Raw genomic sequence first — 20,556 nt, 5'->3', positions numbered from 1 at the left:
AATAGCTAACAGATGTCACAACAAACTGGTCAGAACTAAGCTCTGCAATCCTGCCATATCTAAACATGAATGATGGTGAATAATTGAACAATTCTGTGGAGGAGCAGGGTCCACAAACACCCATTGTTAATAATAGATGGAGCCCAGTACATCAGTTCAAAAGATAAGGCTGAAGCATTCATAACAATCTTCAGCCAGAGGTCCTGAGGGGATGATTCATTCAGGAAGTCCCCATCATTACAGGTGCTAGTGTCTGGACAATTTGATTTTCTTGATATCAAGAAATGGCTGATAGCACTTGATACTGCAAAACCTATTGGCCCTGACAACATTCTGAAAATAGTACTGAAGCCTTGCACTCTTGAGCCAGTTGGATTTTTTTGCCAAGTTATTTTTGCAAGGTTTGTGAAGGTTTGTAGCTCAGGTTGAGTTTTAGGGTGTAGGTTTGCTTGCTGAGCTATAGGTTTGATATCCAGACGTTTCATTACCTGGCTAGGTAACATCATCAGTGGTGACCTCCAAGTGAAGCTAAGCTGTTGTCTCCTGCTTTCTATTTATATGTTTGTTGTGGATGGGGTTCCTGGGGTTTGTGGTGATGTAATTTCCTGTTCGTTTTCTGAGGGGTTGATAGATGGTATCTAGATCTATGTGTTTGTTTATGGCATTGTGGTCAGAGTGCCAGGCCTCTAGCAATTCTCTGGCATGTCTTTGCTTAGCCTGTCCCAGGATAGAGATGTTGTCCCAGTTGAAATGGTGGGGTTTTTTTTCCTCCGTGTGTAGGGCTACAAGGGAGAGAGGGTCGTGTCTTTTTATGGCTAGCTGGTGTTCGTGTATCCTGGTGGCTAACTTTCTTCCTGTTTGTCCTACGTAATGTTTGTGGCAGTCCTTGCATGGAATTTTGTAGACGACGTTGGTTTTGTCCATGGGTTGTACTGGGTCTTTTAAGTTTGTTAGTTTTTGTTTGAGAGTGTTGGTGGGTTTGTGTGCTACTAGGATTCCGAGGGGTCTTAGTAGTCTGGCTGTCATTTCTGAAACTTCTTTGATGTATGGTAAGGTGGTTAGGGTTTCTGGCTGTGTTTGGTCTGCTTGTCGTGGTTTGTTCTTGAGGAATCTGCAGATTGTATTTTTTGAGTATCCATTCTTGAATTCGTTGTATAGGTGGTTCTCCTTTGTTTTCCGAAGTTCGTCTGTGCTACAGTGTGAGATGGCTAACCACCTTACCATACATCAATCTTATGGATTCATTATTACTAAATGATATTTAAAACTCTTCAACGTGAAATCTCAAAAATGGAAATATACATTCTTTTACTATTTTTAAAACATTTATTAACATAGAAACATAGATAACACAGAAAATAGGAGCAGGAGTAGACCATATATCCCTTTGAGCCTGCTCTGACATACATTATGATCATGGCTGATAGCCTGTTCCTTTTCCCCCATATTCTTTGAGCTCTTTTGCCATAAGTGCAATATCTATTCCTTTTTGAAACCAATTAATGTTTTGACTCAATGGCTTTCTGTGGTAGCAAATGCCACAGGCTCATAATTCTCTGGGTGAAGAAATTTCTCCTCATCTCTGTCCTCAATGGTTTACCCTGTGCCCTAAGACGTTGACCACATCCTTCCTGCATCTATCCTGTCTCGTCCTGGTTAGAATTTTATAGACTTCTATGAGATCCCTCCTCATTCTTCGAAACTCCAGTGAGTATAGTCCTTATTTCTGAGATCATTGAACATATTTCCCTGAAAAGTACTTTGGTTCTGGTTCCACTTTCCCTATGTAATCCAAGCAATAGTATCAAGTGTAATTAGTTATCATTTCAGATTCAGTAACCCTTCAGTCGAGAAGGCTCACTGGAGCTGAAACATTAATTCTACATTCTTTCCACAGATGAAGCCAGATCTATTGAGTTTCTCCAACAATTTCTGTTTTTGTTTCAAATTTTCAGCATCCACAGTTTGGTTTTATCACCTGTAGTTGCTACTCTTCCCACTGGTTTTATCACCTGTATTTGCTACTCCTCCCTCTAGCATCTACTGAGATCTATCTACATTCTAGACATTACCGACATCTTGGTGAAAGTGAGGACTGCAGATGCTGGAGAGTGTGGTGCTGGAAAAGCACAGCAGGTCAAGCAGCATCCCAGGAGCAGGAGAGTCAACATTTCGGGCAAAAGCCCTCATCCCTTCCTGACATCATTTGAAAGCTTCACTTTCTAAGTGTATGCTGACATAACACAGTTCTATCTCAGCTTCATCATTCTGGACACTTCCACTGGTTACTGAATTAACAGACAGTTGATCTGAAAGCCTGTACTGGAACAGCAGAAATTTCCTTCAATTAAATACTGTGTAGCGAAACCCATTCAATTAAACACTAAAACAAACTCATTCCCAACTTCGAGCCTTTCTCAAGCAACTACCTAAGGTTAAACCAGACCAATCACAATGGCGGTGCAAATTTTGACCTCAAAATAAACCCACTCCAACCTTCTAATATTGTCCAGAACCACCACCTGTAAAATTTCTGGCTCAACTAATTCTAGTCTCTTCAGAATCCCGATTTTAATTGCTCCACCTTTGGTGGCTGTGTCTTCACCTGCCCAGGCCCTAAACTCTGGTAATTCTTTCCCAAAGCTATCTACGAAGTGCCACTGTTGTCTCCTTTAAGTTATTTGACTTCTTTGAAGGGCCTTAGGACCCTTATTGTACTCCAGATGCTATGTCAATACGTGGAATTGCTGTGCAATGTATGGAAATTAATCAGGGCATCTGATTTACATGGCTGAGCAAGTTTTTTTTATGATTCATGAATTTCAAGAAATTATACAGTCCTTAAGAGATCGGATTCTGCAATTGCGTCCCTTTTCTCCTGCCGTTACATTTGGAAGCGATTTGCATGATTTGGCTATTATTAACTCAATTTTTCTGGTTTCTCAACATTGCACACAGGATTGGACCAGAATTTACACTCAGATTTCAGCAGTGTATGCAGAGTAAGGATTTGTAACTTTGCTGGTTTAAAATTCTACTAATTTCTCGTGGATTTCAATTTTCTAATTCCAAGCTTCTATTTCAAAAGGCTCAGATTCTTTACAGGCGCCTCGTTCTCGAGTGTTTGCTGTACCTTTCACGACCTTGTACAGGTAAGTAATCTTGCGGAAAAGTTTATGCGTTGCTGGGTGACGAATGAAAGTAGGTTCCTTGGCAAAGACCTGGGTGGAGTATACAAATCGACACAGCTCAACGGCTTTACCTTGGTTCCACGACAAGAACACACTTTTTGCTTTCTTCTTGGTGTTATACTTGTGATAACACACATCATCTGCTGGTGTGCAATGAGTTCAAATAGAATTACTCCGTTGCGATTCAAGGTAACGTGTTTACTTCAAAAGTATTCGTGCTTGCAACTTTAAAAGTTCCGTTTATTAACCATAAGATCAAGTGTTGCTGTTTCTTCACAACTGACGTTATGAACCAACGGGATTATCAACGAAATCCTTTGCATCTCAGTCTGGCAATGCTATTTAACTAGGTTTCATAAGTCAACTTAAGAGTGAATGTTCTTGAAATGTAAGTGGTAAAGGTGTTTTTTTTATCAAAACATTTTTAATGTTCAATTAAAAAGTCGTTTCTATATCATGGATCCACGCTCAATCACAAAAAGAACAACATTGGCAATCATAGGGGATCACAAAGGCGTGTTAAAACCCACATCTTGGAAACAATTGAACTGAAATTAGCAAGATGACACTTCTATGGAAGCTTCAAAATAGTAGCATTGATCAGAATTGTTTTTAGTGCCAATTTGATAATTCTGTCTTTGGTTAATTCTGTTACCCCTCTAACCTGAACCAATAATGCCAGCCTTCCTCCTTTAGTCCTGCTATTTCTGAACACCCTTATCTGGGAATGTTTAGTGACCAGCTCTGCCCTTTCTTAATAAAAGCAGAGAATGCTGGAGAAATTCAACAGCTTTGGCAGTGGGGAGAGAAACAGAGTTAATATTTTTAACTCAATCTAACTTCTTTGGAAGAGATAGCCAATAGTCAATCATATTGTTCTTTGTCTAGAGTCAAGTCTAGACCAAACCATGTAAAGATTGCAGATGACCATCCTTTATAGTGCATTAGTAACCAGATAGGAGCATTTGAACCTATAGAACATAGAACATTACAGCGCAGTACAGGCCCTTCAGTCCTTGATGTTGTGCCAACCTGTGGAACCAATCTGAAGCCCATCTAACCTATACAATTCCATTCTCATCCAAATGTCTATCCAATGAACACTATATTCCCAAACTGTTAGCCCCAGCCTTTCGATTACCATCATGCCACTTTCTCCCTGTTTTTTTCCCCTCTGTTTAATGTTCTCCCCTAGTCCCTTAGATCCCAATTCTTTGTTTTCTCTACAACTATTTAAATTCACTAAATTTTCTGCCTTTTTATTTCCTCCCTATTGTCATAGTGATTGGTCAGTCATCCTGCTTCTTGTCCTCTTCAGAAATGTCTCAGATTTCCTGCAGAAAGTGATTCAATATGACACCAGAAAATATGAAATGTGCTCACTAGAGCTGGATAAAACTGTGTGAACAGCTTTTCTTGGGTTTGTGGTGAGCACTGTTTTTCACTATTCCTTTCTCATTGTCTGTAAAATATGGGCCAAAAATATTCAATGTCAATTGTGCACCATAATCTACCTTTACAAATATTATTGTTAGACTGCATGATGGCTCTGGAGCTGCAGATGGACTCACTTTGGAGCATACGCGATGCTGAGGGGGTCATGGATAGCATTCTTAGTGATTTGGTCACACTGCAGATTAGGATTGCTGAGGGAGAAAGGGAATGGGTGGCCAAAAGGCAGAGAAAGAGCAGGAAGGCAATGCAGGTGTCCCCTGTGGTATACTGTTTTGGACACTGTTGGGGGAGATGGCTCACCAGAGGAAGGCAGCAGTAGCCAGGTTCATGGCACCTTGGCTGGTTCTGCTGTACAGAAGGGCAGGAAAAAGAGTGGAAGGGCTATAGTCATAGGGGATTCAATTACAAGGGGAGTAGATAGGTGGTTTTGTGGTCGAAAACAAGACTCCCGAATGGTATGTTGCCTCCCAAGTGCACGAGTCAGAGATGTCTCGGATTGGCTGCAGAACATTCTCACGGGGTTCAAAGTTAAAAATCACACAACAACATGTTATAGTCCAACAGGTTTATTTGGAAGCAGCACTCCAAAAGTTAGTGCTTCCAAATAAACCTGTTGTACTATAACCTGGTGTTGTGTGATTTTTAACTTTGTACACCCCAGTCCAACACTGGCATCTCCAAATCATTCTCAAAGGCGAGGGTGAACAGCCAGTTGCCGTGGTGTATATTGGCACAAGTGATATAGGTAAAAAAAAGGGATAAGGTTCTACAAGCAGAATTTAGGGAGTTAGGAACCAAGTTAAAAAGTAGGACCTCAGAGGTAGTAATCTCAGGATTGCTACCAATGCCACACATGAGGCAGGTTGGGAATGATAGAATAAGCAGGATGAATGCATGGCTTGAGAGATGATGCAGGAAGGAGGGGGTTCAGATTTTTGCGGCACTGGGACTGCTTCTGGAGGAGGTGGGACCATTACAAATTGGACGGTCTCCACCTGGGCCAGACTGGAACCAATGTCTTTGGGGGCGCTTTTGCTTTCGCTATTGGGGAGGGTTTAAACTAATGTGGCAGGGGATTGGGAACCAAATGAGAAGGTTAGTGGTCAGGAAGGAGGTAGTAACTAAAGCCTGTAGGAACTAGATAAAGAAGTCAGCATGAGTAAGGAGAAGAGGAGGCAGGGTGCAGATGATGAATGCAAAGGGACTAGTGGTCTGAGGTGCAAGAAGTATAGTAGGTTAGGCAGATGAACTTAGGGCTTGGATTAGTACCTGGGAGCATAATGTTATTGCTATTACTGAGACTTGGTTGAGGGAAGGGCATGATTGGCAGCTAAACATCTCAGGATATTGATGCTTCAGGTGGGATAGAGAGGGAGGTAAAAGGGGTGTAGGAGTTGCATAACTGGTCAGAGAGGGTATCACAGCTGTGCTGAAGGAGGGCACTATGGAAGACTTGAGCAGCAAGGCAGAGATCAGAAATAGGAAGGGTGCGATAACAATGTTGGGGCTATGGCATCCCAGCAATGAACATAAGATAGAGGTGCCAATATGTAAACAGAGCATGGAAAGATGTAGGAGCAACAGGGTGGTGGTGATAGGAGATTTTAATTTTCCCAACATTGACTGGGATTCACTCAGTGTTAGAGGTCTAGAAGGAGCACAATTTGTAAGGAGGATCCAGGAGGGTTTTCCAGACCAGTATACAAACAGTCCAACTCGGGAAGGGGCCATACTGGGCCTGTTGTTGGACAATGAGCCCAGCTAGGTGGTCGATGTTTTAGTAGGGGATTACTTTGGGAATAGTGATCACAATTCCATAAGTTTTAGAATACTCATGGACAAAGACAAGAGTGGTCTTAAAGGAAGAGTGCTAAACTGGGGGAAGGCCAACTATACCAAAATTAAGCAGGAGCTGGGAAATGTAGATTGGGAGCAGCTGTTTGAAGGTAAATCCACATTCGATTATGTGAGAGGCTTTTAAAGAGAGGTTGATTTGAGTTCAGGAGAAGTATGTTCCTGTGAAAATGAGGGATTGAAATGGCAAGGTTAGGGAACATAGATGACAGGTGAAATTGTGAGAATAGCTAGGAAGAAAAAGGATGAGTACATAAAGACTAGGCTACTGAAGACCGACAAAGCTTTGGAAGAACATCAGGAATGTAGGACCAATCTGAAATGAGGAATTAAGAGGGCTAAAAGGGATCATGAGATTTTTTTTTAGCAAACAAAATTAAGGAAAATCCCAAAGCCTTTTTCCCATATATAAGGAGCAAGAGGGTAACTAGAGAAAGAGTTGGCACACTCAACGACAAAGGAGGGAAGTTTATGCGTGGAGTCAGAGAAAACGGGTGAGATTCTTAATGTGTATTTTGCATCAGTATTCAGCGAGGAGAGAGACATAACGGATGTTGAGGTTAGGGATAGATCTTTGAGTACTCTCGGTCAAGTCGACCTCAAGGAGGAAGTTTTGGTATTCTAAAAGGCATTAAGGTAGACAAGGTCCAGATGGGATCTACCCCGGGTTACTGAGGGAACCGAGAGAGGAAATAGCAGGGACTTTAACAGATATCTGTGCAGCATCCTTGAATATGGGTGAGATCCTGGAGGACTGGAGAATTACTAATGCTGTCCTCTTGTTTAAGAAGGGTAGCAGGGATAGTCCAGGTAATTATAGATAGTGAGACTGACATCAGTAATAGGGAAGCTGCTGGAGAAGGTACTGAGGGATAGGATCTATTCCCATTCGGAAGAAAATGGGCTTAGCAGTAATGGGCAGCATAGATTTATGCGGGGAAGGTTTTATGTTTTACAAACTTAATAGAATTCTGTGAGGAGATGGCAAAGTTGATTGATGGGGGAAAGGCTGTACATGTCATATACATGGACTTTAGTAAGGCATTTGATAAGGTTCACCATGGTAGGCTGATGGAGAAGGTGAAGTTGCATGGGGTCCAGGGTGTTCTAGCTAGCTGGATAGTGAACTGGCTGGGCAACAGGAGACAGAGAGTAGTAGTCAAGGGAGTTTCTCAAAATGGAGACCTATGACCAGTTGTGTTCCACAGTGATCCGTGCTGGTACCACTATTGTTTGTGATATATGTAGATCATTTGGAGGAACATATCAGTTGCCTGATTAGCAAATTTGCAGATGATGCCACAATTGGTGGAGTGGCAGATAGTGAAGGAGACTGTCAGAAAATACAGCAGAACATAGATAGGTTGGAGAGATGGGCAGAAAAATGGTAGATGGAGTTCAATCCAGGCAAATGCGAGATGATGCATTTTGGAAGATCCAATTCAAGAGCAAACTATACAGTAAATGGAAAGGTCCTGGAGAAAATTGATGTAGAGAGAGATCTGGGCGTTCAGATCCATTGTTCTCTGTAGGTGGCAACACTGATCAGTAAAGTGGTCAAGAAGGCATACAGCATGCTTTCTTTCATTGGACAGGGTACTGAGCACAAGAATTGGCAGATCATGTTACAGTTGTATAGAACTTTGGTTTGGCTGCATTTGGAATACAGTTCTGGTTGCCACATTACCAAAAGGTGTGGATGCTTTGGAATGGGTGCAGAGGAAGTTCACCAGGATGTTGCCTGGTACGGAGGATGCTAGCTATGAAGAGAGGTTGAATAGATTAGGATTATTTTCATTAGAAAGATGGAAGTTGAGGGGGGACCTGATTGAGGTCCCCATGAGTGGTATAATCAGGGTGGACAGCAAGAAGCTTTTTCCCAGACTATGAAACTCAATTATTAGTGATCACAAGTTCAAAGTGAGAGGGGAAAGGTTTAGGGGGTCTTTACGCAGAGGGTGGTGGGGGCCCAGAATGTGTTGCCAGTGGAGGTGGTAGAGGCGGGAACGATAGTATCATTTAAGATGTATCTAGACAGATACATGAATGGGCAGGGAGCAAAGGGATACAGATCCTTAGAAAATAGGCGGCAGGTTTAGATAGAGGATCTGGATTGGCGCAGGCTTGGCGGGCCGAAGGGCCTGTTCCTGTGCTGTAATTTTCTTTGTTTTTTGTTCTATTGACTGTTTTAGAAATGCAAAAACTTGTATTCATTCAATGCATTTTCTAAATTCAAAGTTTCAAAGCAAGCTGTAGACAATGAAATAACTTTGCAATGTCACTGTTGTAAAATAGGTAAACAAGATCCATGAGATAAATTACCAGATCATTTCTTTCTGGTGGTGTTGGTTGAAGGTAAAGTATTGGCCAGGAACTAGGACTATTCCATTCATCAAAACTGCCATGGGCTTTATTTATATCTACCCTGGAAAGCTGTTGGAGTTTTAGTTTTTTTTTGTCTTAAGGCAGGATCACCAACAATGCAAACCATTGAAGTGACAAGATTCTTCAATTCAACAATATAATCAATTCTCAATAAATGTTTCATCTTGGGCAAATACAAGTAAAAGTGCTAGTGTTGATGAATGAAAATCTCAAAATAAATGAATAAAAATGGTATTTCCCTTATTGATTTAAAAGAATGGTTCAGCTTTACTGACAGAAAAACTGTTGGAACTTGCCACTATTAATTCTTTGAAGGTGACTGCAAGTTCAGTGGTCAGTGCATGTGCAGTTGATGAAAATCAGGAATCTGCTGTCAGTGATTCTGTTTTCTACCCTGGGTGCCCTGTTAAAGTGCCCCCAGTCTGCAGTCAAGTAGAAATCACTGAATTGACAAGAACTGGCCTGTCTATGCTAATAGTCCCGCTGTAAAATAGTCCTTGTTGTATCAAGCATAACAGGATTTTTTTAATGCATACTGTTATGAAAATTGTACAACTTTTAAGTTTAATTCATATTTTACATTTTTTTGTGTTAAGAAGGGGTTGGGGACATAGAAACATAATAACAAGGAACAAGAGTAGGGTATTCAGCCCTTCAAGCCTGCTCCACCATTCATTGAGATCATGGCTGATCTGATTTTTAATCTCAGCTGTACATTCTTGCATACCTCTGATAATCTTTAATCTCTTCACTTAACCAAGACTCATTCGATGTGCTTTAAAAATATTTAAAGATCCTGCATCCACTGCCTTTTGAGGAAGGGCATTCCAAAGACTCTCAATTCTCTGAGGGAAAATATTTTGCTTCAGCTGTCTCAAATGGGTGACCCCTTATTTTTAAACTATGATTCCTAGTTCTAGATTCTTCCACAAGAGGAAGCATCCTTTCCATATCGACCCAGTCAAGTCCCCTCAGGATATTATGTTTCAGTTAAGTCACCTCTAACTCTTCTAACTCCAGAGGATACAGGCCTAGCTTGACCAGCCTTTCCTCATAAGGCAATCTATTCATTCCATGTATTAATTTAGTGAACTTTCTTGGAACTGTTTCCAAGGAATTCCTTCTGTAAGTACAGTACTCTAATGAGGTCTCACCAATACACTGTACAGTTGAGGCATAACCTTCCTACTCTTGCATTCAGTTCCCCTTGCAATAAAACCTAACCCAGCTTTCCTGATTATTTGCTGTACTTGCATAATAGCCTGCTGTGAATCTTGCACTAGGACACCCAGACTTCCCTGCATCTCAGAGCTTTGTAACCTCTTGCCATTTAGATCATTGCTTCTTTTTTTCTCTGTCAAAATGGACAATTTCACATTTTCACCATTTCACATTATACACCATTTGCAATACCTTTGCCAACTCACTTAGCCTATCTATATCCTTTTGTTAGCTCCTTATGTGTCCCTCACAACTCACTTTCCTATCTGTGTTATCAGCAAATTTACATTCCTTCAGGCCATTCATCCAACTCATTTATATAAATTGTAAAGAGTCGAGGGCCCAGGACAAAACACCTTGGCACACCACTTGTGACATTCTGCCAACCTGAAAACGACCCAATTATTCCTACTGTCTACTTCCTGTTAGGCAGCTAAACCTCTTTCCTTGCCAATATGTGACCCCCAATACCATGAGCTTTTAATTTCTGCAATACCCATTGATATGCCACCTATTGGTAATCACTGGTTCCCATTTGTCCACAACATAAGTTACTTGTTCAAAGAGTTCAACAAATTAGTTAAACATGATTTCCTTTTGACAAAACCACGTTGGTTCTGCCTGATTATCTTAAAATTGTACAATTGCCCTGATATAATATGTTTAACAATAGCTTCTACAATTTTACCTTTGTCAAATGTTACGCTAACTGGCCTGTAGATATCTACTTTCTGTTTGTTACTTTTTGAATAAGATTGAATAAGAATTCCTTTCTGAACCTAATGAATTTACAAACATAAAAAACCAATGCATCAATTATTTCACTGGTACTTTCACTGTGCCCTTCACCCCAAGGATCACTCTGCTCCTGCTGCTGCTTCAACTTGTCTTAGTTTATTTTTCTACTGTTATTTTTGTGGGTTTGATGTTGGGGAGTCTGGAGACCTGGCTGTTCACATACATTTTTAGTAAAGTTTTTAATGACACAACCCAGGTTTCATTCTAAAGTCTACCATATCCAGTATTAACATCAACTGGAACTATAAATGCTAAATTCACGATTACTCCTGAGCAGCTTGACTGTAAAAATAACAATTTTCATATTTGTAGAATATCAAATTTCTCCATTCTGATTGATGTCATGACTTAACTGAGAGAGGTATTCCAATAATAGTGCCCCACTGTTCAGCCATCCAAAATGTATAAATCCCAATTAGACAACTAAAATGACCAATTTGCCTAATTCACTGCTATTTAAGACAAAAACAATTTACACCATCTTTAATCAGTGGCAGAAAAATAACAATTCATTATAACACAACTTTAGCACAACAACAGAGAAAAGAAAAAAAAAATTCTATTACTATACCCATCATTTATATAAATGATTTGGATGCGAGCATAAGAGGTATAGTTAGTAAGTTTGCAGATGACAGCAAAATTGGAGGTGTAGTTGACAGCGAAGCATGTTACCTCAGACTACAACGGGATCTGGACCAGATGGGCGAATGTGCTGAGAAGTGGCAGATGGAGTTTAATTCAGATAAATTCGAGCTGCTGCATTTTGGGAAAGCAAATCTTAGCAGGACTTATACACTTAATGGTAAGTCCTCTGGAGTGTTGCTGAACAAAGAGACCTTGGAGTGCAGGTTCATAGCTCCTTGAAAGTGGAGTCGCAGGTAGATAGGATAGTGAAGAAGGCGTTTGCGGGTATGTTTTCCTTTATTGGTCAGAATATTGAGTATGGGAATTGGGAGGTCATGTTGCGGCTGTACAGGACATTGGTTAGGCCACTTTTGAAATATTGCTTGCAATTCTGCTCCCTTTTCTATCGGAAAATTGTTGTGAAACTTGAAAGGGTTCAGAAAAGATTTTACAATGATGTTGGCAGGGTTGGAGGATTTGAGCTATAGAGAGAGGTTGAATAGACTGGGGCTGTTTTCCCTGGAGTGTCAGAGTGTGAGGGGTGACCTTCTAGAGGTTTATAAAATCATGAAGGGCATGGATAAGATAAATGGACAGAGTCTCTTCCCTGGTTTGGGGAGTCCAAAACTAGAGGGCATAGATTTGGGATGAGATAGGAAAGATATAAAAGAGACCTAATGGGAATGTTTTCACGCAGCAAGTGGTATGTGTATGTAATGAGGAAGTGGTGGAGGCTAGTACAATTGCAACATTTAAAAGGCATCTGGATTGGTATATGAAGAGGAAGGATTTGGAGGGATAGGGGCCGGGTGCTGGCAGGTGGGACTAGATTGGGTTGGGATATCTGGTCGGCATGGACGGGTTGGACCAAAGGGTCTGTTTCTGTGCTGTATATCTCTATGACTCTATACTGCTTAAACTATAGCCCTTCAAACATCCCAATACACGCAATCAATCATGACTAAGACAGAAAAGAAGCAAATTGTTTGACACAGATACTATGAGAGGAAAAAATATAGACACGATAAACAAAGTTCTGAAGTCAAAGTCTGGATTTTAAGGATTGATTAAATTGTCTCATATAGTTTCTTTAATCTTTAGCAATGGAGACATACTCTGTCTGTCGGGTGATGATTAATGTTCAGTTCAATAGTTGATTGGATGATCCTAAATCTTTTGTATTATAATTCTTACTTTTAAGCTTTCTCTGTTTTTTGATCTATATTCCAATTAGAGAGAGGTATGGGAGAGAAGAGAGATGGATGCTTTCAGTTTGCAGGCTCTCGATGATTCTCTCTGCTGCCCTCACATTTACATCATTTAACGCTCTGCAGCTCACCGATCAGAGGCTTGTCATCAAGTCGAGTTTCCTCTCAAATGACTCTTGGTGCCCATTCAGTCTGGAATCCCTCCCTCACTGCTTCAAAAAGTAATGTTATATTGTACAAGTCAAAACTATACAGCACTTCATTTTCAAGTTGAAAAATTCCCCCACTACTTCAGTTAGAAAGCAGTTCTACACTTATTTCAGTTTATAGAAAAAATGTCTCTTACATAAATATTAACATTTTTTAAAAATTGTTTTAAAATTTGTTTATGTTATTTCATCTTATATTATAATCCTTTAATTCACATTCTGTAAAATTTTAATTCAAAATTTAAAACTCAGTCCATTTTATTTTTTTGCTTTGCTCTTTATGAGAATGTTTGAATGTGATCATGCTTGATGGATATCTGAACATCATCTGAACTTGCTCTACTGTCAAACTTACAGGGAATTCCAAGGGATCTCTAAATCTGTATGAAAAGCTTTCTCTGAGGTCATGATTTGGAGATGCCGGTGTTGGACTGGGGTGTACAAAGTTAAAAATCACACAACACCAGGTTATAGTCCAACAGGTTTAATTGGAAGCACACTAGCTTTCGGAGCGACGCTCCTTCATCAGGTGATTGTGGAGGGCTCGATCATAACACAGAATTTATAGCAAAAATTTACAGTGTGATGTAACTGAAATTATACATTGAAGAATTGATTGTCTGTTAAGCCTTCATCTGTTAGAATACAGTGATAGTTTCACTTCTTTCATGTGTAAATCACAAAACTCTTTTTTTAAAAGTTGCATTCTCGGGTTAGCTGTTCACAATGGTGATAGCTAGACAATATGTTGAAGGTGTTAGCCCCCTGTGTTCTCTGTCTATGACCTGATGTTTAGATTGATTCCAATGTAAAAAGTGAGATAACAGAGTTTTACATAAATGCATGCAGCTTTTGAGCTCAGAGTTCGACATGAATGTATGTGGTTTTTGAGCAAAGTGCAATGTAACTCTGAAAGTACCAAAAAAATTCACCACACACAATATATATGTGTGCATGTGGGTCTTTGTCTGTCTGTGTGTGTGTCTGTCTGGGGTGGGGGTTGTGCGTGTGAGAAAGTGTGTGTGTGTGTGTAGTGAGTGCAGAGTGTCTTAGGTCTGTGAGGGGGTGCATGTGTGGGAATCTGTGTGTCTATAAGGGTGTGTGTGGGTGTCTGTGTGCGCGTCTGTGTGTATCTGTGTCCGTGTGTATGTGAGAGTGTGTGTGTGTGTGCAGGAGACACACACTCTCACATACACACGGGCACAGATACACACAGACGCGCACACAAACACCCACACACACCCTTATAGACACACAGACTTCCACACATGCACCCCCTCCAGACTTAAGACACTCTGCACTCACTACACACACACACACTTTCTCACACTCACAACCCCCACCCCAGACAGACAGACACACAGACAGACAAAGACCCACATGCACACATATATTTTATGTGGTGAATTTGTACTTGCAGAGTTACATTGCACTTTGCTCAAAAACCACATACATTCATGTAGAACTCTGAGCTCAAAAACTGCATGAATTTATGTAAAACTCTGCTATCTCACTGTTTAGATTGGAATCAATCTAAACATCAGGTCATAGACAGAGAACACAGGGGACTAACACCTTCAACATATTGTCTAGCTATCACCATTGTTAACAGCTAACCTGAGAATGCAACTTTTAAAAAAAAGGGTTTTGTGATTTACACATGAAAGAAGTGAAACTATCACTGTATTCTAGCAGATGAAAGGCTTAACAGACAATCAATTCTTCAATGTATAATTTCAGTTACATCACACTGCAAATTTTTGCTATAAATTCTGTGTTACGATCGAGCCCTCCACAATCACCTGATGAAGGAGCGTCGCTCCGAAAGCTAATATGCTTCCAATTAAACCTGTTGGACTATAACCTGGTGTTGTGTGATTTTTAACTTTCTCTGAGGTGGTTGCAATCACTGCTTCACGGTCCTTGAAATCCTAGCTAATATATCCTGAAGTGCCTACCAGTCAAAAAAGGCTTCTAGGAAACTAGTGGACACCACGTGGTTTCATCCTATGTAACCAGGAGTACAGTACTCCTTTATTGTTGCACTGAAATATCAACACATTTCATGGGCTCCAGTCTCTGAGGTGGGACTTGAAATCTCCTGACTCAGACAAAAGGGATACCTCTGAACAAAGAATGCCCTTTAACTTTCAAAAAGGTTTCAATGATCATTTTAAACGCTCTCTGATTTTTTCAATTCTCCCTTCCATTTTAAGTTTCTTTAACAGGTTTGTTTTCAGCAGAATTAGCTAAGAGTCAATCTATAACTTTGTTGTATTCACCCTCAGCAAACACTCAGACTTGGGCCCAGGTTTTGTGGTTGACAATATCCTTCTTGTGACTAAGTATCTTGGATCAATTTTATTTTAATCAACCTCTTCAGAAATGTTATGACAGATATCTGGGGCAGGTGGGACATGAACCTGGACTTTCTGGCCTGAAGTAGGGATGCTACCATTGCTCCACAAGAACTCCACCGCCTTGGTTTTACTTTTCAGTTTATAAGCACAGCCCATCGGGGCAGTGCACAATAACAAAAGCGAGGGAAAGGTAGGGACAGAGAGACAAAATCAAAATGGAGTTGCTTGGGATCATAATGCACTCCAACCCTCATGGTGCCCATCTCTGAGAAACCAGCTTTTTATTTTAAATATACCCAATCACCCAATATCAAATAACAAACAAGAATTCAGCTTGTTTTTTAACACACCACCGATTTACTAATTTTCTGATTCATTCACCCACTAGAACTGTTAGAAACCAGCTCTATTTTTATTTTGTATCAGCCCACCACAAAATCCCTCTTTGACTAATTAAAGGAGGAATCAGATGCGCACAGGGGCAAAATTATTTGTAACCAGCCTGACCTGAAATATTATTATACACTTCCTGCGTATATTGGGACTTGAAGTTGGACCTTCTAGCTTAAGGGCAAGGAGTCTACCAGCACACTGCAAGAGCACTAGTGTCTTGTGGTTCTTAAATATATGCAGACATGCTCTTACACAGCTGAATGTTTTTTGTTTTTGCCCTTCACCAAATCATCCATGGTATTTTTCATCTCTTAACCACCACCAGTAAATCACTCCTATTCGCCAATGGAGTAATGTGCATGCAAAGTGTGTCAAGGGCAATGTAGACCATCAATCGTGAAGGAGAGATCGGATATCCAGATTGATAAATATGTTTTAATATTTTCTGTAATCAACCAGTTCAGAGGCATTACCACACTCCTCTGGAACAGGTGGGAGTTGAACCAGAGCTCCTGATCCAGTGGTAGGGATACTAGGCCACAATAGCCCTAAAAATGAAGTGAACTCATTGCCAAATGTTAGAATTGAATCTGGGACCTGCAGATATTCAGTCTCAAGCACCATCATGGGTTGATCACTCTCAGCACAAAATAACCATCAGCTGCTCTAAACTGGCAGACATCCAGTTGTCAGAGGCCCAGCATCTTAATCAAGGCAGCCCAGAGGTGCATTTAGTAAATACATTGATATGGCATTTCTTACACCCTCAAGCACCTCTAAAGCATTTTAAATCTAATTAAATACAACTTTTTCCAGCCATTTTGTCCAACGATATATGTTGCAAATATTTGATCCAATTTTTGAAACATGCACGATAACATTTTCACCAGAGATCAACCATTGGAAAATAGCTTATGATTCTAGTGCATCAAGAAATCTTTTCCTCACCCAAAGAGATATTTAACTGCTCCATACACCACTATTTACTAACACAGATAAAATAATTACATGCTGATTTAATTATATAAAAATAAGCTACATCATTTAACTTTGTGCATGTTACTAGACACGTGTCTGGAATAACGTACTACATGTTTAGCTACAATAAAATTTCTTTTCATTTGGTCATGGGATGTGAGTGTCGCTGGCAGGACCAGCATTAAGCCCATCTCTAAATGCCCTCGAGAACATGGTGGTGAGGTATCTTCTTAAATTGCTACATAATATACATACTGTGCTGTTTGGAAGGGAGTTCACGCATTTTGATCCACTAACATTGAAGCAATGTTGACATAGTTCAAAGTCGGGATGATAGTTAACTTAGAGGAGAACTTGAATATACTAGTGTTCCAATGCATCTGATAATCTTGCCCTTCTCGGTGGTCATGATTACAAATTTGGGTGATATTGTCATAGGGACCTGGCTGAATTGTTGCAATGCATCTTGTAAATGGTACATACCATTGTTATTATGTATCAGTGATGAAGAGAGTAGGTTGCCAATCAAATGGGTTTGCTTTTCCTTGGATGATGTTGAGCTTCTTGAGCATTGTTCGAATTGTACCTATCTTGGAAAGTGGAGAATATTCCACCATACTCTTGACATACTGGGGAGGCAGAGGTAGGTTATTCTAAGCTGAAAGTTCTGCCTTTGATCTGGTCTTGTTTCCACAGTATTTACACAGCTAGTTCAGTCTATGGTCAATGATAATCCCCAGGAAGTTGATAGTAGGGGGATTCGGAGATTCCAATATCTTTGACAATCAAGGGAGATATTTAGAATTTTTTTTATTGAAGTTGGTCATTGTCTGGCACTGATATGACATGCATGTTATTTGCCACATATCATCCCAAATCTAGATGTTATCCACATCTTACTGCACGTGGACACAGGCTGCTTTAGTACCTGAAGAGTCCCATGAATGGTGCTGAACATTGTGCAATCACCAATGAAAATCCCCACTTCTGACCTTATGATGAAGGGAAGTTCATTGATAAAGTAGCTGAAGATGGTTGGGCCAATGACTTAACCCTGAGGAAATCCTGTGGTGATGTCCTGGGATTGAAATAATTTACAACCATCTTGTTCTGAGCTGGTATTACTCAAACCACTGGTGAATTTTCCTCCCATTTCCCATTAACTCTAGTTTAGCTACGGTTCCGTGATGCCATACTTGGTCAAATGTTGCCTTGATGTCAAGGTCAGGCACTCTCACCTCACCTCAAAAACTCAGCTCTTTTCTCCATGTTTTGGCCAAAGCGAAAATGAGGTCAGCAGCTGAGTGACATGGGCAGAATTCAACTGAATACCAGTGAGCAGGTTATTAAAGAGCATTGCTACTTAATAGCACTGTCAGTGATCACTTGCATCAATGTACCAATGTTTGAGAGTAGGGTGATGGGGACAGTAATTGGCCTGTCAGATTTGTTCTTTTTATGGGCAATTTTCAAAATTGTTGGTTAAACACCAGTGTTTTAGCTATTCTAGAACAAGTTGGCTTGGAGTGCTGCAAGTTCTGGAGTATAAGTGTTCAGGATTATTGCTGGAATGTTCTAAGGCCACTTAGTCTCTAGCTGGTTCTTGATGTCATTTAGAATGAATTCAGTTGACCAAGACAGACATCTGTGGTCCTGGTGACATCTGCAGGAGGCTAAGATCCAATCGGCACTTCTGGCTGAGGATTGTTGCAAATGCTTCAGCCTTATCTTTTGCATTAATGTTTCTAGGAAATCTCCAATTGTTTCCTGAAGGAATGATGGTATGGGACTTGAACATATAATCAGGATACTGATATAATCATGAGCCAGCAAGAATATGATGTAGGATAAGATACCGTCAGGACTCTTAACTAATATTTACTGGTTACCGTGGAGATTGGGGATGGCTAAGAGTAAACCACATTGCTGTGGGTATGGAGTCACATGTTCCTTCCCTAAAGGTCATAAGAGAACCAGGTGAATTTTTATGACAATGGTTGCATGGTCGCCATAAAGCTAGTATTTTATTCCAGATATTTGTTGAATTCATATTGCAACATTCGCCATGATAGGATATAACCCTTAATGCAGAGCATTAGTCTGGGGTTCTGGATCGCTGATGTAGTGACATTACCATCACACCAGTTTGGGTCACAGACATTGCCTTGATTAGATTACTTTACAGTGTGGAAACAGGCCCTTCAGCCCAACAAGTCCACACCGACCTGCCGAAGCGCAACGCACCCATACATTTACCCCTTACCTAACACTACGGGCAATTTAGCATGGCCAATTCACCTGGCCTGCACATCTTTGGACTGTGGGAGGAAACCGGAGCACCCGGAGGAAACCCACACAGACACGGGGAGAATGTGCAAACTCCACACAGTCAGTTGCCTGAGGCAGGAACTGAACCCGGGTCTCTGGCGCTGTGAGGCAGCAGTGCTAACCACTGTGCCACCGTGCCGCCTATTTGAGGAGCTCCCTTAGTGACATCTTGGGGCTGAGGTGTTTGACCTCCGGTAGTTATATTCATCTAACTTTATTACAGAGTTTTATCCTCAACATAATTTTACTGAAGCTGCTTGCTGCCACTTTTGGTCAAATGCAGCCTTGATTCCAAGGGAAGCTGCTCTCACCTCATCTGTGAAATTCAGCTCATGTCCAATGTAGTATATATAAAAATATCCATATAATATTCTGTTATAATATGTACTACTTTTTAACTGAACATTTCAATATTCATCAAAATATTGTTCCAAAGTAAGTAGGAGTTGGCAGAGGGAGACAATGAATGGAGAATTTTCTGTCAAATGATACTGAATCTGCTGGATTTGAGTCTAATTAAGAAATTGAAGCAATGCACTCAAATGTTGGGGCAGAACTTTGAATTTGCTAACTTGCTGCTAGCAAACCAGGCAGCCCAAATCTCAGCAACCTGTGAAAGCATAACAAATGCCAATTGCTCACTCAGTTAATGTTAATGAGTCTCAATCACCAAATCTGGAAGTTGTTGACCATTTCGTTTTGTCATGGAGGGTGATAGAATAGGACACCACATATTAATGAGGCAATATTCCATGTTAACGGGTCTTCCCACAGCAGTAATCCCCGTTAAAAGGCATCTCACTGCTATCTTGCAAGCATTTTGTCTTAATGCCCAGAACTTAGTTGGAAAATGCAACTAGCTGTTCTTGACATCAAGATAGGCCTTGCTGAACTTCTTACAATTTTACCAGATTCCTCACCATAGTCTACCTTGCTTAGGCTCCTATAATATTCTTGAAGGAAGTATGGACTGCAGATGCTGGAGAGTCAGAGTCGAAAAGTGTGGCGCTGGAAAAGCACAGCAAGTCAGGCAGCATTCGAGGAGCAGGAGAGTTGACATTTTCGGCATAAGTCCTTCAACAAGGACTCAATGTGCATTCCTGATAAAATACTTATGCCCAAAATGTCGACTCTCCTGCTCCTCGAGTGCTGCCTGACCTGCTGTGATTTTCCAGTGAACACTTTTCGATCCTACAATGTTCTGTTCACTGTGTCTCTTAAAAGAATACTGACAGACGACCATGAGACACAGCAGATGCCAATTACTCACTCAGTTAATATAAACGAACGCCAGAGCCCAATTTCAGGCTAGCCTCAGGCCTTGCAGTTGGTGAAAATAGTGCCTATTTCAGACCCAGTAACAAGCCTGAAGCAATTTCAACACCCAAATATTTACAAATACATTTTGTACCAAACTCTCCAGCAGAGGGCAGCAAGTATTGCTTTTTACTTCTAATACTGACTAAAATTATTGAGTTGGATTTTAATGTTCTGTTAATGCTACTGGCAACTGATTAATTATTCCAACAATACAAGCACTAACTGAAAT

At 40.6% G+C, this 20,556-nt stretch overlaps 1 protein-coding gene across 1 annotated transcript in view; it reads left to right on the top strand.

The window, feature by feature from the left end:
• The first annotated feature begins 3,233 nt into the window (after window positions 1-3,233).
• Window positions 3,234-20,556, top strand: part of LOC122556198 (low-density lipoprotein receptor class A domain-containing protein 1-like) — a 42,281-nt gene continuing 24,958 nt past the window's right edge. Inside the window, exon 1 of the mRNA XM_088000095.1 lies at window positions 3,234-3,380. Coding sequence (XP_087856221.1) covers window positions 3,345-3,380 — 36 coding nt within the window. The 5' untranslated portion in view covers window positions 3,234-3,344. The remainder of the gene's footprint in view (window positions 3,381-20,556) is intronic.

The sequence above is a fragment of the Chiloscyllium plagiosum genome, unplaced genomic scaffold (genome assembly GCF_037043375.1).
Source record: "Chiloscyllium plagiosum isolate Xiang-an unplaced genomic scaffold, Cpla_swu_hap1 HiC_scaffold_2, whole genome shotgun sequence".
NCBI lineage: Eukaryota > Metazoa > Chordata > Chondrichthyes > Orectolobiformes > Hemiscylliidae > Chiloscyllium > Chiloscyllium plagiosum.
Note: the sequence above shows the minus strand (reverse complement) of the source record. Positions and strands in the feature narration are given on the sequence as shown.